The 18,199-nt window shown below is 39.4% G+C and overlaps 1 protein-coding gene across 1 annotated transcript in view; it reads left to right on the forward strand.

Annotated features, from left to right (window-relative positions):
- Positions 1-18,199, forward strand: part of NUP210 (nucleoporin 210) — a 183,763-nt gene that overhangs the window by 121,592 nt on the left and 43,972 nt on the right. The window contains exons 21-23 of the mRNA XM_069083772.1: positions 7,653-7,781; positions 15,510-15,637; positions 15,878-16,013. Coding sequence (XP_068939873.1) covers positions 7,653-7,781; positions 15,510-15,637; positions 15,878-16,013 — 393 coding nt within the window. The remainder of the gene's footprint in view (positions 1-7,652; positions 7,782-15,509; positions 15,638-15,877; positions 16,014-18,199) is intronic.

An 18,199-nucleotide genomic window follows, 5' to 3' on the forward strand; every position in this document is an offset into this window, starting at 1 on the left:
ATGGTATTATTATTCCCATTTTACATACAGTGGAACATAAACTCCAAGAGGTTCTGTGACTTGCCAGAGGTCGCACAGACCTCCAAATGGAATCTATGTCTTCCTGTTCCTAACCTGTCACTCTATCATCTGGTTGTTCCAGGCATTTTCAGTCGTGTTCGACTCTTCTTAACCCTTTTTGAGGTTTTCTTGGCAAAATACTGGAGTGGTTTACTATTTATTTCTCCAGCCCATTTTTTACAGATGAGGAGATTGAGGCAAAAAGGGTTAAGTGACTTGCTCAGGGTCACACAGATAGTAAGTGTCTCAGGCCAGATTTGAACTCAATTCTAAGGCTAGTGCTCTATCTGCTGTGCCACCAAGCTACCTCTTTCTACCATATCATGAAAGATATGATTCTTCTCTTTTTTATCAGTAGGAACTCTGTGTGTGTGTGTGTGCGTGCGTGTGCACGTGCACGCGTGTGTGTGTTTTACTTGTATTGTAAGCCTTCTGATGTTTCCCTTGGTGGGAGAGGTTCAGTCATTGTTACTTTTGCTGGTAGGACTGACCCTCATAGTCAGTCAGAGGGGCTCCGATTTTGAAGTGGAATATTAGCTGAGGAGTTGGGTCCTAGGTATGACTGGGGAGGTGTGCTTGTGTATTTCTCCTGAGTAATGACTTTCCATGGAAGTCAGGCTAGATGCTAGTAAAGTGGGAATGAGACCAATCAGCACCAGAAGCTCTGGAAGCCCATTTGGTCAGATTTGGGGTATCTGATAAAAGATTCTTATTCTTTGTAACTGAATCCATACTGATTAAATTTGCTTTTACCTTAGGTTTTTTAAGGCTATAGATTTTATAGCATTTTATAGTTTATATTTATATATAAATATATAAAATCTATAAAATATAAATATATATTTATATTTTACACATTTTATAGCCTTTTAAAATAATTTTTAAATAGCTTTTCTCTTTAGGTAAGGCAGGATGAAAGTACAGGCATCTGTGTTTATGGTTAGGCTAAGAGAGGTAGGAATGAGGAAACTACACAAGGGACTTTCTCCTGCCCATCTGGGGCTAGTCAGGAACAATCAAGCTTAGCAAAGCATAAAAGCATGTTTATCCTCAGGTGAGAACAGAACCTGGCTGGGTTTCTTTTTCCTTGAGGATCCTAGCTTCTTTAAATACTGTTTTGCTATCTCATACATGTGAATATACTATCTATTTAGTATCTATTAACTTTCTATTAGTATTTATTAGTAAAATTACTGTTTAACTCCAAGATAACCTACCTACCACCTGCCCCCAGAAAAGATTTGGCACTTTTGGCAACTGGTCAAAGAGATCCCACTCTTATCTACCAAGGTTTGTGTCCCTCCCAATGAATACGTTGACAGGTAATACATTGGCAGAATATAATGTGTCACACATTGCTCCGGTCCCTGAACCCTGTGTCCCTTTTGTCTCCATGTTTAATATTTCATCTATTGCCTTTGGCCGGTGACTCTGGCTATGTCCCGTATACCCCTAAGATTGCATTAGAAGAAGGAAGATCTTCACACCAGGTAGTACAACTAAGCATGGAAATTCTGTGAGATGACTTTTGCCACTTCCACAGAGTAAGGAATGTATTTTTTTCCCACATGGTGTTGATAATCTGTCATAAGTCCTAACAGCTTCTTTCCTGGGTTGTTTTTGAAGGTAGCTTACACATTTTCTTGGCATTTTCAGGAGCTAATTAACAGTGTTCTCATTTCCCTTAATCACAGCGACAAGAATGCCTACAACTCTTCAATTAGCTAGAAGAAAATGTCTCTCTTACTTCCTACTAGCTTATACTCAGAACCCACGAATGGCTTGTGAATCTCTTTAGACTTCTGAAGCAACATAGTATGGCATAAAGAATCAAGAGACCCCAGGTCTAAGTCTCAGCTTTGCCATGTTTAATTAGCATTGTGGCCTTGTCTAAGTTGCTTTTTGCTAAGGCTCAATTTCCTTATCTGGAAAAAAAAGAGAGAGAATTACCCTAAGCCTGTTCTACCTGTAAGAACCAATGAACCTGTGAAAAGAAGCTATACAAACATTGTTAAAGATCTTTTTGTGCATGTATGGAAGAGGTCACTCAGAATTCTTTACTACTGTAATAGAAATTCCCAACTAGTGAAAATACCAAAACTCTTTTGGGAGACTAGAAATATTAAATGAATCATACGTTATCAAAACTAGAAAGGGACATTAGAACATAAAGTGTTACCGTGGGAAAAGACCATATAATATAGAATGTCAGAGTTGGGAGGAACCCTAGGATTCAGAATATCAGAATGGGAAAGGGACCCTAGAACACAGAATGTCAGAAATGAAAGAAACTTCTGGATATGGAATAGCAGGATTAAAAAAAATAAGAACTCCCACCCCCCCCCAAAAAAAACACCTTAGTAGACAGAAGAGATGAAGTACCCTTAAATTTTCAATGGTGTCAACTCAAATAGATATGGATCTCAACAGGCTGCATGTGGACTTAGAAAACCACAAATTAATATTTTCTATGTTATATTGTATTTTATTTAATTTTGGTAAACATTTCCCAATTACATTTTAATCTGTTTTGGCATACTATGAATCTGACACTTCTGCCTTAGAATACAGAATGTCAGAACCAGAAATGACCCCTAGAAGATGTCAGAACTGGACAAGAATCACAGAATATTTAAACTGGAAGGGGGACTCATTGGAAAAAAAAACCACAGAAAACTAAAGCCTGATGAGGCAAAATTCAAGGTCATGAACAAAGTCTAGTTGATGGTGGAACTGGAATTTGAATGCAGATTTTCTGATTCTCAGTCCAGCACTTTTCCCATTGTGCCATACTTGATATCTGGGATGGCTTTCCTTTGTCATTGCTGCCTTCATCATCATCATCATCATCATCATCATCATCATCAGTGACTACATTGTTACTATCTTACAATTTTGTCAGAGGCAGTATGGTATAGGGGCTAGAAAGCTGGCCTCAGGTTTAGGGAGACCTGCCTCTGACCCATATAGACTTTGTGACCCTGGAAAAGCACTTAATCAATCAACACTCTCAGCAACTTTTTAAAGCCTCTGTTTTGCCGAGAAGGTGCCAACCAGCATTGATCAGGACTTCCCCATAGTAATGACGGCACAGTCCCTATCCTTATTGTTGGTTTGCAGAAGAAAATTTATAGCTGATTCAATTCTAAATTTTCTTTCAAAATGGATTTCTTTCTAGTGGTGTTGTTTTTAATTAAGGAAAAAGGCCTTGGAAACTGAAAATTATGTAGTTATTGAGTAATTATGCATAATAACATAGCTTTAATCTTAGTACCCACCCAGAGAAACCTTCTCAGCGTTTCTTAGGGTACTGGAAGAGCCATTGTTCATGCCGGTGCCAAGACCTTTCTGACTCGCGGTTATTTTCATATAAACACAACACTGTGAGCACCAGGAGGTAGATTGCCCACCGGTCTAGAAAATGCAGAAGCCATTCCTGGCATTATCCCCCACAGACTTCTGAGGACTGCTAAGTCATGACGACAGAGCTAGACTTTTATGTTCACCAAAGCTCTGGTGCTATCATGCAAGATTTATAAGAACACCGAAGGAGTTCAGCAATAATATAGAAAATGCAAGCTGATTGCTTCACTGACATTTAAAATTTTTTATAGGTGAAGAAACTGGAAGTTCCCAATTTGTCTACAAATGCTGAGCAGCAAGGGGGCAAGTAAGAAGTGTTACTCACTGCCAGGGAAATGGAAGCTGTTGGATAGAGCCCTGATATTGGGGCAAAGGCTTTGGGGTTAGAATAGGAATGACTGACTCACTATCTCTATTTTAATCAGCATCCCCTCAGCTCCACACTTCACTTTGCCTGTTGGACACAGCATTATTAAACAGCAATAATACATGCATCTTCCATGAAGAGATGACAGGATTTTCCCTGAGGCTTAGACTTCACAGACATTCTCAGGTGGCACCTTCAACACTTAGAAATTAGAATTCATTCGGAACGATGAGTTTTTTCCCCAGATTAAAATTCCACTTAAAAATTAGGGGAAAAAATGAATGAGCATAAAACACCCATCTTCTCGCTCTTGCTTGTGGAAAGATGGTTTGAAATCCCTTTGCCAAGGAATTGCTGCACTATCTAGAAGGAACCAACATTTTGCATTTTGTGTCTCCCTTTAAAGTTTACATAGCCGTTCCCCTGAAAATGAATGCCTCCTGTCCTTCTCCCACATGAGCCTGTCGGCATTTTAACTCACTTGTGTATCTTGTGTAATTTCAGCGTGTTCCAATGAGCATCTCTGCATCTGACTGAATTAGTGATGTGGAGACTTTTGCAATGTCTCAGGAACTGGGTTCTCAAATTATATTTTCAGTGAAAGCACTTGGTCCTTTTTTGGGGGTAATTCTTTTAACGAAATTCTCTTTTAGAAATGTAATAGGCCCTGGTGAATTTCCCTTGGACAATTCAGAAACCTAATGGTAGTTGGACCTGGCTTCTTTGTCTATATTTAATATTATGTTGCTGTGGTGAGGGCTCACAGTACAGGGACCTCATTATTTCATGTGGTACACACTAGGGGACCTTTTTCCTCATATATTTTAAACCATTATGTGAAATGATTCAAGCACCATCCACCCAGCTGCATTATTGAGTCAACTGCACTTACTTTCATCTTGTCAGGTGGTCTTGCTAATACCTTAGATTGACTGTTGACGCTGGATCTTCCCATTATTGGCACATTTTAAAAATCACTTCCTGCTGTACCCTCAGCCTACTGACCTTCTATTGAAGATCTCTTCTCTAGAGTGACAGTGAGCTGTCTGGTTACAGGAGGCAGCTATTTAAGTCAAGACCTTAAGGTGAAAAGGAGGGCTTTAGAGCATAATGTGCAGCTGTCTCAAAAGAAGTCATACATGGTGCTGAGAGCACTGGGATTTGCCTGTCAAGAAATCTCAACTTGTAAAGTCACAGATCTAGAAGTCAGTTTGTCCAGTTTTTGGACACCTGGAATGACTTCATTTAAGTTCCCCAAGACAAAGGGGCTTCTTTAGTGAGAAAATTTGGAAATGAGAAGAAGCTGATAGATTATGAATCAGAAGACCTGTATTCTGGTGTTGGCTTGGCGCTTAGTAGTCATATGGTTCTTTCAAAGACTATATGGAAAAAGTACAGCCTGACCCCAAAGAGGAGAGCCAGACCCAATGGGTAGTAGTTACCCATTGTGTTATTAAATTGTTATTAAAACAACAACAACAAACTTTTCCAACAGTGGGAGCTGTCCAAAAATGGAAAGTATTGCCCATCACTAGAGATGACTGAGTGGAGGCCAAATAAGTACTTTGCAGGAATGTCATAGAAGAGATTCAGGTTTGGGTTAAATTAGATAATCTTCCAACCCTTAGATTCTTAAACGTTGGACAAGACACATCAGTTTATACATTTGAAAAAATTTGTTGGACAATATAAAAACTAAGTTTGGTCCCAAAGAAGAGATATGAGAATACTCTTCTCACTTCTGTTTGTAGCAATTGGGGGTACTGTGGATATGGAACAGTGTATATGATGTCAGACTTGGTTCATATACTGATTATCTGCTAAAATGAAGGTTTTTCCTCTTTTTATTCTTTATTATAAGTGATGCCTCTTTGAGCAAGGAAAGGGAGAGAGACATATTAGAAAATGAAGGCGATATAAAAAGAAGATATTAATCAAATAAAATGTTCGATGGGTTGAATGAGATATAATTGTTGTTTTAGACGATATTAGCTTTTCATAATAGGGAAGGTTTATATGGTTGGCACAACTTGATGTGGCACCTTCAGTGATCAAGGTCGTGGATTACATGACACCTATTTTCCCAAAGGTATGAGGGAGTCACGTGAAATCATCTACATGGTGCTAGATGGCTGATCACATAGGCAGTAAGAACAAGAGTTTATCAAGTAAGTGAATGTTGCAGGATTCATCAGCCACAACTCTGTGGCCTCTTAGGTTGTAAATCTAGTGTGAAGAGAAGAAAACCTGACTCATTTCTTCTGTTAGAAAACACTGAAAGATGATTGGAGAAATGAGCTAACCTGGGGGTGAAAGAAGGGGAGGAAGGGAGGCAATGGCTTCTTCACTGAGGTATACATTTCTCCACTTTGGCAGCTCCTGTAAAGGCTATGAAGGCTGCCTGGTTTACCCAGAAACACTTGGCCTCATCTATAGGCTAATTTTAGTACCTAGACTGACCCATGGGAAAATGTGAAGTAGTCAAGGTTCGTCATGGATGTATGATCATTTTTGCATGATCTCTTCTGGGCTAATCCAATCCATGCCCCCAAGGGCTTCCTGTTGTCTCTCAGTCATCTATAGTGACTTTCTGCAATATCCACCATGATCTATTTTTTCTGGATGCCCTGCACCCTACTTCTCCCATCAAAGCTTACTGCCATAATTTTTCTGGATCCCATTCCTCTTTTCTCTCTAAGCTTAGATCTCCTCATCTATAAAATGGGGATATCAATACTTAGGCTACTTACTTGAAAATAGGTACTGTACTAAACATTTCACCTTGTAAAATGTAAAGTGCCATTCAAGTATGAGTTCTACCACTGCTGCTAATGAGGCAGCTGGTTGGTACAGTGGTTAGAGTATCAGATTTGGAGTCAAGAAGACCTGAATTCAAATCCAGCCTCAAATACTTACTGTCTGTGTGACACTAGGTAAGTCGCTTACCTTTTTGAAAACTCAGTGAGCCTTCATCTACAAAGTAGGGATAAAAGCAACTACTTTTCATTGCTGTGAGGATCAAATGAATGTGTGTGTGTGTGTGTGTTATGTATTCATATATACTTCAAAATCTTTGTAACCCATAAAAGGAAAAGAAGAGGGAAGGGAATGAGCATTTATATAATGCCTCTTGTGTGCCAGGCACTGTGATAAGCATTTTACATATATTATATCTTGATCTTCACAACAACTCTGCAAGGTAGGTGTTATTATTATCCCCATTTTACAGTTGAGGAAACTGAGGCAAATAAAGGTTAAGTGACTTATCCAGGGTCATACAGCTAGCAAGGTCTGAGAGTGGATTTGAACTTAGGTCTTCCTGACTCCAGGCTCAGTGTTCTGTGCACTATGGCAGCACCAAGCTTCTATATAAATGTTAGCTGTAATTATGATGTTGATCTATGATACCTAGGGCTAACCCTACAAAGTATTCTTTTATATGTGGAGTTTATACGATTTGGAGTCTCTTGTGATGGGCAAGTTCAGGAGAAATGGCAGGAAGGGTGATGTCTGCGTCAAACTTTCCCCTCCTCCATGGTTTCAGAATTGATTTCAAAAGTTGCCTGAGTAGACTGAGCTGGATGAGATAGCTGTGGTCAGTGAGGTGTTACTAGTCCTTGCTAGAAGAGAGAAATATATAATTGGAGAAGGTAGAAACCTTGCAGCATTTTAAAAATAATATTTTTTCCCCAATTATATATCAAAACATTTTTAGCATTCATTTTTTAGAAATTTCGAGTTCTAATTTTCTCCCTTCCTCCTCAACTCCCCCTTCCCTCAGATGGGAAGCAATTTGATATAGCAATCATGATGGGAAGCAATCATGTAAAACATAAAATAAGATTTTCTTCTGGCATTTCAGGTGTATCCACTATTTCCAGGAATGTTAACAGTTATGATTCATGACTTGTGTTTGGCGTTCCCAGCACCTGCAAAGGCTGAAATCCACGTATCAGATATTCAGGAATTATACGTCCGAGTGGTTGACAAGGTTAGTGGTTCTATGCTTATGATATTGTACACCCTTTGAGAGATTTTAGGAAAGACACGTAGGAAAATACTTCTGACTCTCTCTAAAGGAAAAGTTTAAATAATTTGATAAATACAAACATTCAAGTACATACATAAGGACAAAAGGAAAAGAAGTAAGAAAAATTGATAAACAAAATGGAAAAAAGAGAGGGATTGTAATGACTGGACATGTTTCTATGAATCCCTTATATTTACTGGTTGATAAACCTGAGCAAAAACCATGTATATTGTCTTTAATGCTGTAGGGACCACATCAGCTTACTCCTTTTCTGGGTATTTGATATAAACTTATGGCTGCTATTATTACCTTTAATTACATAGTGGTAGTCTGTGTATATTGTTTTTGGTTCTGCTTTATTTCCTATAATTCGCTCCATATAAATGATTCCATATTTCTTTGAAATCTTCACACCCTTTGTTGTCTTTGGTGCAGTGATATTCCATAATATTCATATGCCCTAATTTCAACTAATTCCCAGTCATTGGACATCTAGTTTGTTTCCAGGTTTTTTTTTTGCTATTAATAAGTATTTTTGAATTGATGGCTCTTTTTTTCTGCTAATAACCTCCTTTGGGTATAGTTCCAGTTAGTAGGGCTACTGATACAGAGGTATGAATAGTATTATAACATGGGGGAATGAAATTTCCATATTGCAAAAGGTCGACCCAAATTCACAACTCCACCACCAGCGTATTGGCGTGCCTGTTTTGTCCTACCTCTGCCAGAACTTAATTTTAATTGTATTTTATTCTCTTTTCAAAAATTGGAATCCATGGCTTTTTAGTTTCAGTTCAGCAAGTATTTCATTAAGATTTAATTAATTCTTCTCTTACTGTTTGGAAGAGGGATTTTAATTATTCTTTGTAAGAATTTTTCTTATTTAAGTGGGGAAAATTATAGTAAGCTTTGTGATGGGAGAGCTTCTCATTTATAAATGTCTTTAGAACCCGTCTACTCTATGAAAATATTACTCTTCTCCTCACCAAGACCAACCCCTCTCTGGGTATGTGAACACTTAGAAAGGTCAAAATAGATTCCTCAACCTTCACAGTTTTCCATCATCCCTACCCTTTCTTCCTTTCTGCCAATTTGGTGTTAATGACATGTCCCTTCTCTTTGTCAAGGCCAGTCCTTCTACGTGTTCTCTGAATCACATTTCCTCCCATCATCTTCAACAAAATTGCCCACCTATTCATCTCCCCCGCTCTTTAGTTTTCAGTCCCTGTCTTATTCATTTTTTCCTTGTTACCTTTAAAAAATACCCATCTCTCCCCATCCTTAAAAAAACCTTCATTAGATTCTACTAGCCCCTCAAGTTAATTATTCTCAATCTTCCCTTTCTTTTATAAACAAGTGCCTAGAAAATGCTGTTCACTCTCATTGCTGCCATTTCTTTTCTCATTTCTCAACCCTCTGCATGATGGCCATTACTCAACAAAACTACTTTCTCAAGAGTTACCAACGATGTCTTAATTGCCAAATCTCACATTTTTTCTCACTTCTTTTCCTCCTTGACCTTTTTTACTCTGTTGAGTAGTACTCTCATTCTGGATACTCTTATCACTCTCAGTTTGGTGACATCGGTCCCCTTTGCTTTCCCGTTATCTGCCTGACCGCTTCTTGGTTGTTTTTGCCAGATCATCATCCATATCACACCCCCTAATGATCATTGTACCCAAGCCTTTGCCCTGGATCTTTTTCTCTGCTAATTCTACACTCTGTTTCAGTTAACCTCATCAGCTCCCATGGGTTTAGTTATTGTCTCAGTGTAGATGAATCCCAGCCTTCATCCGGGATTCATGAATTCATGAATTACAGCCTTCATCTCTTTTTTGAGCTACAGTTGGTCATCTCCAGCTGTCTGTGAGATATTTCAAATGCAATGCCCTGTAAGTTTCTGAAATTCAAGCTTTCCAAAGCTAAACTCATGATCTTTCCCCCCAAACCCACCCCATATTCTGACTATTTCTGTCCAAGTTTATCTAGACACCCAAGTCCTCAAAATTGGAAATATCCATGACTCCTCATCCTTTATTCTGTAGATCCACTCAGTTGTCAAATCTTGTTTGTTTTGCCTTCATGGCGCAGCTAGTTTCCATCCGCTTCTCACTAATCATGTGACCACCACTCTTATCGCCCCTCACCTGGATTATTGCAGTAGGCTACCAATTAGAGCCCTTGTGTCAAGTCTCTCCACTCTCCCATCCATCCTTCATGTGTACCCCACTAGCATTTTTCCTAAAATGCATGTCTGACCATGTAAAGTCCACTCAAGCTACTCAGTAAAGTCCAGTGGTTCCCTATGAACTTTAGGAGAAAAGACAAACTCCTTCAAGTGCCATTTAATGCCTTTTATGCTCTGGCTCCCACCAAGTTCTCCAGAATTATTATGCATTACTCCCCTTCATGTAATTGACAGTCCAGCCAAACTGGCTTTCTTGCTGTTCCTAATGCACAGCACTCCATCTCCTATCACTATGCCTTTGCATAGGCTGTTCCTCATGCCTGAAATGCACTCTCCCTCCTCATTTCCACCTCTTTGAATCCCTAGTTTTCTTTAATGCTAAGCTTAAGGGCTGCCTTCTACATGAGGCCTTTCCTTGCTCCACTCCCCCTCCAAACAACTGCTAGTGCCTCCCATCCCCAAATTACTTTGTATTTATTTTGTATTTGTCTTGTTCAGTGGCATATTTTCTCTCCCCATAGTATGTGAGGCACTTTGAAGGAGTTTTGTCTTTATATCCCGAGGACCCACCATGCAGCACACAGTAGGCACTTAATAAATGCCTGTTAATTATTTGATAGATGGTTTAATTGCCTGGCAGAGAGAGTGGGATCCAGCCATTTTTTTAGCTCCACTCTTTTGACCGATGCAAATAAATGGTATTATGTCAGATTTATTCATATCTGTCAATATTAAATTTTGCTGTGAATTCTGCATTTCTCCCTGCTATTAGCCTTGAGTGAGAATTTATGTCCAGTAGCTTATTTAAATTGTAAGCCAGCTGGTCAGAGAACTTGGCTGGTTATTCTCCCCTGGGCCCGGTGCATTGTTGGTTCCCAGTGAAATTTTAATGGTGATAGCATAAACCATAATAATGTGGACTGAATTAGCACAAACCCTGAACTATGGAATATTTTTAGAGGAGTGAAATTTTGTCGCTGCAAGTACATACAGTTGCTGGAATTAGACTAACAAAGAATTGCCCAGTAGAATTATTTAGGGTGATTGCTTTAATGAATATAGAAAATCAGTTTATTGTTTATAATTGAATGGACACTTTTTGAGAACTCTAAGTTGTCCAAAAAGTATGTTCTCTTGCATAGGCTGAAACATTTTCCCTTCAGGGTACATTTGCTGCTTCACCATGAAAACTTCTCTGCCCACATGATCTAGAAGTTTTCTATTTCTCATTCTTCTGAACTCCTACAATGCTGTCATTGAATCACAGCATCCCAGTGCTATCTCTTCTTGCCCCCTCTTTATTTACTTTGAGTTTTGATTCTCATCAGCGATTTTATTCTTTTCTTCCCCTTCTGAAAATATTTCTTATTGGTTCAGAAAACAGAAATAAGATTGCATTTGATTAATTCTTCCTTCTTGAGAGGCAGCCTGGTGTAGTGGATAAGGCATTGTTCTGGGTTCAAATTTTGCTTCTAATACTGATTGTATGACTGTGAACAAGTCACTTAATCCCTCTATGCCTTAGTTTCCTCATCTATACAATGAAGAGGAACCCTGAGATCATTTTTAGTTCTAAATCTCTGATCTTATGATCCTTTCTTTTTCATAAATTAATTAATTAATTTTTAGTTTTCAACATTCACTTCCAATAAGTTTTAAATTTTCTCCACCTCCATCCCTTCCATACTCCCCAAGAAAGCATGCAGTCTGATATAGGCTCTATATATACATTCTTATTAAACATTTTCCCATTAGTCATGTTGTAAAGAAGAATTACAAAGAGAGGAACCATGAGAAAGAAAAAAATAATAAAATAAAGAGAGCAAATAGTATGCTTCGATCTACAATCTTTGTCTCTACAATCAGACTCCATATTTCTTTGTGTGGATGTGGGTGGCATTTTCCATCATGAGTCTTTTGGAGTTGTTTTAGGTCCTTACATTGCTGAGAAGAGCTAAGTCTGTCAAAGTCAGTCATCACACTATGTGGCTGTTACTGTGTACAATATTCTCCTAGTTCTGCTCACTTCACTCAGCATCAGTTGATAGAAGTCTTTCCAGGTTTTTCTGGAGTCTGCCTGCTCATCATTTCTTATAGCACAATAGTATTCCATTATATTCACACCATTGCTTGTTCAGCCATTCCCCAATTGATGGGCATCCCCTTGATTTCCAGTTCTTAGCCACCTCAAAAAGAGCTGCTATAAATATTTTTATACGTGTGGGTCCTTTTCCCATTTTTATCATCTCTTTGGGATACAACCCTAGAAGTGGTATTGCTGGGTCAAAGGGTATGGACGTTTTTATAGCCCTTTGGGCATAGTTCCAAACTGCTCTCCAGAATGGTTGGATCAGCTCACAATTCCACCAACAATGCAGTGTTCTGATTTTCTCACATCTTCTCCAGCATTTATAACTTTCCTGTTTTATTTTGTTAGCCAATCTGATAGGTGTGATGTGGTACCTCAGAGTTGTTTTGATTTGCATTTCTCTAATCAATAGTGACTTAGAGCATTTTTATATGACTATAGTTAGCTTTGATTTCTTCCTCTGAAAACTGCCTGTTCATATCCTTTGACCATTTAACAATTGGGGAATGACTTTTGTTCTTAGAAATTTGACCCAGTACTCTATATATTTTGGAAATGAGGCCTCTATCAGAGACACTGATTGTGAGAATTCTTTCCCAATTTTCTGTTTCCCTCCTAATCTTGGTTGCATTTATGGTCCTTCTTTAATAGGACAGCCAGGAAAATCAGGGTTCAAATCCTGCCTCAAACACTTACCATACCCTGGAGAAGTCTCCTAACCTTTTGTACCTTAGTTTCTCATCTATAAAATGAAATAGTTGCACTCAATGGCCACTGGTTTCTGTTTGAGCTCTGAATCCAGGATTCCATGATCCATATCTTTTATCATCCCATCATCCACTCCAAATTGTAGTCGTAGTTCTCCTTTGTTCTTTTTCTTCCACCCAGTATGGATAAAAAAGTCTTTTTGTTGAACATTCTTAGCATTTATCACAAGGCTCAGTTCATTCTGATCTCTTTTCTTATAGGACCAAGTAAGTACCACTCTTGGTAGGTGTCCTTGCTGCCATCTTTTATATGTGTCCTTTGAACATCTGAGCTTGTCACTGAGCATGTTGTGTTGCCACAATGGACTCTCTAGACACCTTGCCTTTTTCTTGTTCAGCAGAATCATTTGTGGTTATAGCATGAGAAATTCTAGGATCCACCTATTCCTCTTGAGCCTTCTTCCTTTTTAGAATCTTAGGTCATGGGATTTTACTTATCCTTTACTTGAATTTCTTAAAATAATTTCCATGAACTCTAAGGCAACTATGCCCATCATTCTTCTCCTCTATTGCAAACCTTCAGATGGCACTTCTTCCCTAGGTTCCCATTTGTCAAATCTGTATTTGGTATGTAGCCCTACTATCCTAGTCTTAGTTATCTTTTCATATAATCATTCTATAAGAAGTGGTCATCCAAGCCCTGCTTAGAATCCTCCAGTGATGGGGATCTCACTACCTGTTGAGACAGCACATTCCATTTTGGGGCAGATCTAAGTGTTAGAAAATTCTTCCTCATATTATGCCACTATCTTCTTTTCTATAACTTCTCTTCAGCCCTAGCTCTTTCCTTGGAAACTACAGACCTTCTTCTCCTACTCCTTCTCCTTCTCCTCCTCCTCCTCTTCTTCCTCCTCTTCCTCTTCCTCCTCCTCTTCTTCCTCCTCTATCTTCTCCTCCCCCTTTCTTTTTCCTTCTGACTTTTTAAATGAGTAAGCCAGCCTTCTACCCTCTACCCCCAAGTCTTCTCTTTTCTAATCTAAACATTTCCAGTTCCTTCCATTCTTCTTTTGAATTCCTGCACCATCCTGGATACTTTCTTCAGATTTCATTATACCTTATCAATATCCCTTCTAAAATGTAAAACCTAGGATTAAATGAATGTGTCCTCCAAATGTTGTTTGGTCAGGGCAGAGGAAATTACAACACTTCCTGGTTCTGAGCACTCTGCTCTTATTGATGCAGCCTTAACTTCTCTGCCTCTCAGCCTCTTGACTTCTGCTGGACCTGCAGGTCACTAAATGGTAGCAGAGCAGTTTGGGAGAATTCTTACAAATTCCAAACTGATATATTCTTTTATTTTAATCTATTTTTTAAAAAAATTTTGAACGTAACATCACTTCAAAAAATGAATAATTCCACGCACGAAGTAGAATGAAAAAATAATTATACATGAAATTTTGAACCTATTATAACTTTTAAAAATATGATACGTTGAACATGTCACTTTCAAAGCTGTCCTGCTTGCCTTTGTTCCTTTCTGAACTTCCTTCTGTTCTGTGAATTTTTAAAAGCTCATTGAACTTCTTTTCTTTCTTTCCTTTTTGCCACTACTTATCCCTTATCCCTACCACCAAGTAAAAGAAAGGAAAAATACAACTCCCCCACACTTAATAGTATTTTATTTTTTCTAGTCACATGTAAATATTGTTTTCAATATTCTAAGATTTTCAGTTCCAAATGGTCTTCTCCCTCCCTCCTTTCCCCACTCCTCAAGATGGCATGCAATCTGATGCAGGTTATATATGTACAATCATATTAAACATATTTCCATATTAGTCATGTTATGAAAGGTGATCAGAACAAAAGGGGAAAAAAGAACAAAGCAAATAATATGCTTCAATCTTCATTCAGACTCCATAGTTCTCTCTCTGGATGTGGATAGCATTTTCCATCATGAATCTTTTGGGATTGTCGTAGGTCATTGTATTGCTGAGAAGAACTAAATCTATCAAAGTTGGTCATCACATGATGTTGCTGTTATTGTGTACAATGGTCTCCTGGGAAAAACAGAATCCTTTTAACAGTTAAACTTAGCCAAAGAAAACACATCCACACATTTACCATATCTAAAAATACATCTCTCCTGTACCTGGCGTCTCTCATGCCACTAGAGATGGGCACACACTTCATCATCAGTCCTCTCGAGTCTTGGCTGGTCATCACATAGACTAAAGTGGTTAAGTCTTTCAAAGTTTTTTTTTTCATATAATGCTGTCATTACTATAGAAATTGTTCAAATTGTCACATATTAATTAATGAAGCTTTATTGTGTAGCCTAAGCTTCCATCCAATGATCTTTATATTTTTTTCCCTTGATGGACCTGTGATTTCTTTTCTAGAGAGAACTCTAGGTGAGGAAGTTCCCATCTAGTGTGAGTCACTTTGGCATCTAAGAGGTGAAGTAAATGCCCAGGATCAGAAGCCAGAATGTCAGATGTGAATAAACCTATGTCTTCCTGTCTCAAGGCTTGGTTCAGGGTGCACTGTATATGCCGTGTAACTTCTCTTTTTCAAATCATTATATTAAAAATGACTCCATGTTTACTTGGATAAGTCTGGGTTTTATCAAGACGTGCACTTTCTTTACTATGTAAATTGTAAAGTTTCTGTGGAAAGCATCAATAATTAGCCATTAAATATTGCAGGTGGAGATTGGGAAGACTGTCAAGGCATATGTCCGAGTGCTGGATTTCTCCAAGAAGCCTTTTCTGGCCAAGTATTTCTCCTTCATGGACTTGAAACTCCGAGCAGCATCCCAGATTGTTATGCTAGAGTGAGTTTTCCTGAAGGGAAGTTGCTCATGGGCACCTGAAGCATTGGAAACCTTTTGGCTATCAGATACTAGCATGGGCTCCTGAAAATGGGACCTGGGCAGATTCAGCTAAGGGAAGAGGGGTACCAGCTGATTCCTGGAGTAGATGACACAGCCATACAAGCCAACTATCTTGTATCCCCAAGGAGAATTCAAGAGTTTTAATGGGCCCTATTCCTTCCTCCATCTCGTCTGTTTCAGGGCTCTTGATGAAGCATTTGATGATTATACTGCCACCTTTCTTGTCCATGGGGCAGCCATTGGGCAGACCAGCCTGACAGCAACCGTGACTGATAAAGTCGGACAAAAAATTAACTCTGCCCCACAGCAAATTGAGGTAAGGAGTGGCACTTGACATGCTATCACATCAGCAAGGGCTCATTTGGATGGGCTTTGGAGAGAAGTCAATTGGATTAAGATTTTTATTATTTTTAAAATATTGAAACTACTTAGAAAATGACATGAACAGATGATCTTCAATTCATCATTTGCATGGTTTTCTGTACATGGTAATGTCCATTTTATAAAATGTGGGCTTTTAATAGACCCCAAAGGAAGTTGGAGCCAGAAAGCAATAAGGCTGATTTAGTAGAAAGAAATTCAATTGAGGGCACATTAGGTTTGAGGGATGCTTTGCTGCCCAGTGTGTGTCTCTGTAGTATGGTGAGCTCTAGAGAGGGAGGAGTCTGCCCACATGTGTGTCCCCACGTGTGCCCACATGACACGTATATCAAATGCACAGGCATTTAATAAATGATTTTTTTTAAAAACCCACAGCATAAGCAAATGCAGGCAGCACATTGTATGCAAATCTAGTTTTTCAGTTCAGACAAATTGGACCCAGGAGGAGAAAGAAACATGCTACCTTCTGACTGGCAGGCACTGTTGGATCTGCCAAATAGAAGAGGGCAGAGCTGATGAAGCCTGCACAGACATTGGGAGGAAAGCCTGATTTTGCCCACTTCCTTGAGACCTCTACAGAGCAGAACTAAATACCTGAAAAAGGTCTGTAGCCCTTCAAGACCATCAGGCCTGAGCACCCCTGATACAAAGAAGTGATTGCTTAGCTTCTCACACCCAAAAGGAGCTCCCTGGGGCTCGCTGGTGGGCACCCATTTGTGTCTCAGGCTCAGGCTTTGTTTTCCTTTGCACCATGGTGCCCTCCTGACACTGGAGATGCTCTAGGCTATAGGGACACTGGCCAAGACATCACCTCTAAGAGTATACTTTATTCAACAGCATCTTTTGGAGATCTCAGTGCCATGCAGAAGCTGGCCATGAAATAGTTATAAAATGTTAGCACCCAAAGGCCCTGTGGAGAGAATCTAGTCCAAAGCCCTCTTTTTCTACATGAAGAAACTGTGGGCCCAGGAGGGGACAGCCTGTGACTTAGTGGCAGAAAGGGACTAGAATCGCATCCTGGCCCCCCTGCAGCAGCTCTCTCCCCTCTGCCTCTTCAGCTAGCAGGATGTATGCTGGGCTTTTCTGACAAGCAGTTTGATTTGGTTTTCTCCTCCAGATGAAAGCATTCCTGGTGGAATGAAATTCATTTCTCCTGATAAATACACACTCATACAAAGTATTTTGTTCTTCTACAAGGCAGCTGTCTTCTTTGAGGGGAACATAATGCAATGAGAAGAGATCTCAATTTGGAGTCAGAAATCTGTATTCAGATTTTGAGTTCTGCTGCTTAGCAATGTGACCCAGTACAAGTCACTTCCCTTTCCTGGATTTTAGTTTCCTTTGTAAAAGGAGACGTTGAAATGGAGGATGAATGTATAGGGTGGTCTCTTCTAGAGGAAATATTTGGATTCTGCAGCATCCATTTATTAAACTCCTACCATGCCTGTGTCTGATCTCATCGCTCCCCTGCTCAAAAACTTTTCAGGATTGTCTATTGCCTTTGTGAGAAATTACAAACTCCTCAGCTTAGTAAGAGTTAGTGTGGTATAGTGGATAGAGAGCCACTCTGGAACTTGTGAAAACCTGAGTTCAAGTCCTTTCTCTGACATGTCCTGACTATAGGACCTTGGGAAAGTCATTGAACATCTCAGTGCTCAGAGCAGCTCTCTCAGATCAGAGGTTGCAGAGAGGAGCTGGCCTTTCCTGGGAGTGGGTGTTTCCTTACCGGAGAGTTCCTTCTACCAATGACCTCACAGTTCCAGTCTGTGTCTCTTAGCTTGGCTTTTAAAGTCTTTCACAATCTCACATCAGCCCACTTTTATAGGCTTCTTTCTCCCCTTCACAGACTCTGTGTTCCAGCCAAAGTGACCTCCCTGCTTGCTGATCCCAGAATTCAGCATTGCAGCTACCTGCTTTTGCATGAACTCTCTCGCAGGCCTGGAATATAGTCCTTCCTCACTTCTGACTTTTAGAATTCCTGGCTTCCTCCAAGCCTCAGCATAGATGTCACCTCCTTCCAGAAACCTCTCTGGAGCTCCCAAGTTGTTACTATTATTTCCCTACTCAAATACTCACAGCCATGCTTATCTCTTCACAAATTTGTCATATTCCCTCATGTGG

Source organism: Petaurus breviceps, unplaced genomic scaffold (genome assembly GCF_028583685.1).
Source record: "Petaurus breviceps papuanus isolate PSGF00001 unplaced genomic scaffold, PetGlider_PUasm1.0 174, whole genome shotgun sequence".
In the NCBI taxonomy this organism is placed as follows: domain Eukaryota; kingdom Metazoa; phylum Chordata; class Mammalia; order Diprotodontia; family Petauridae; genus Petaurus; species Petaurus breviceps.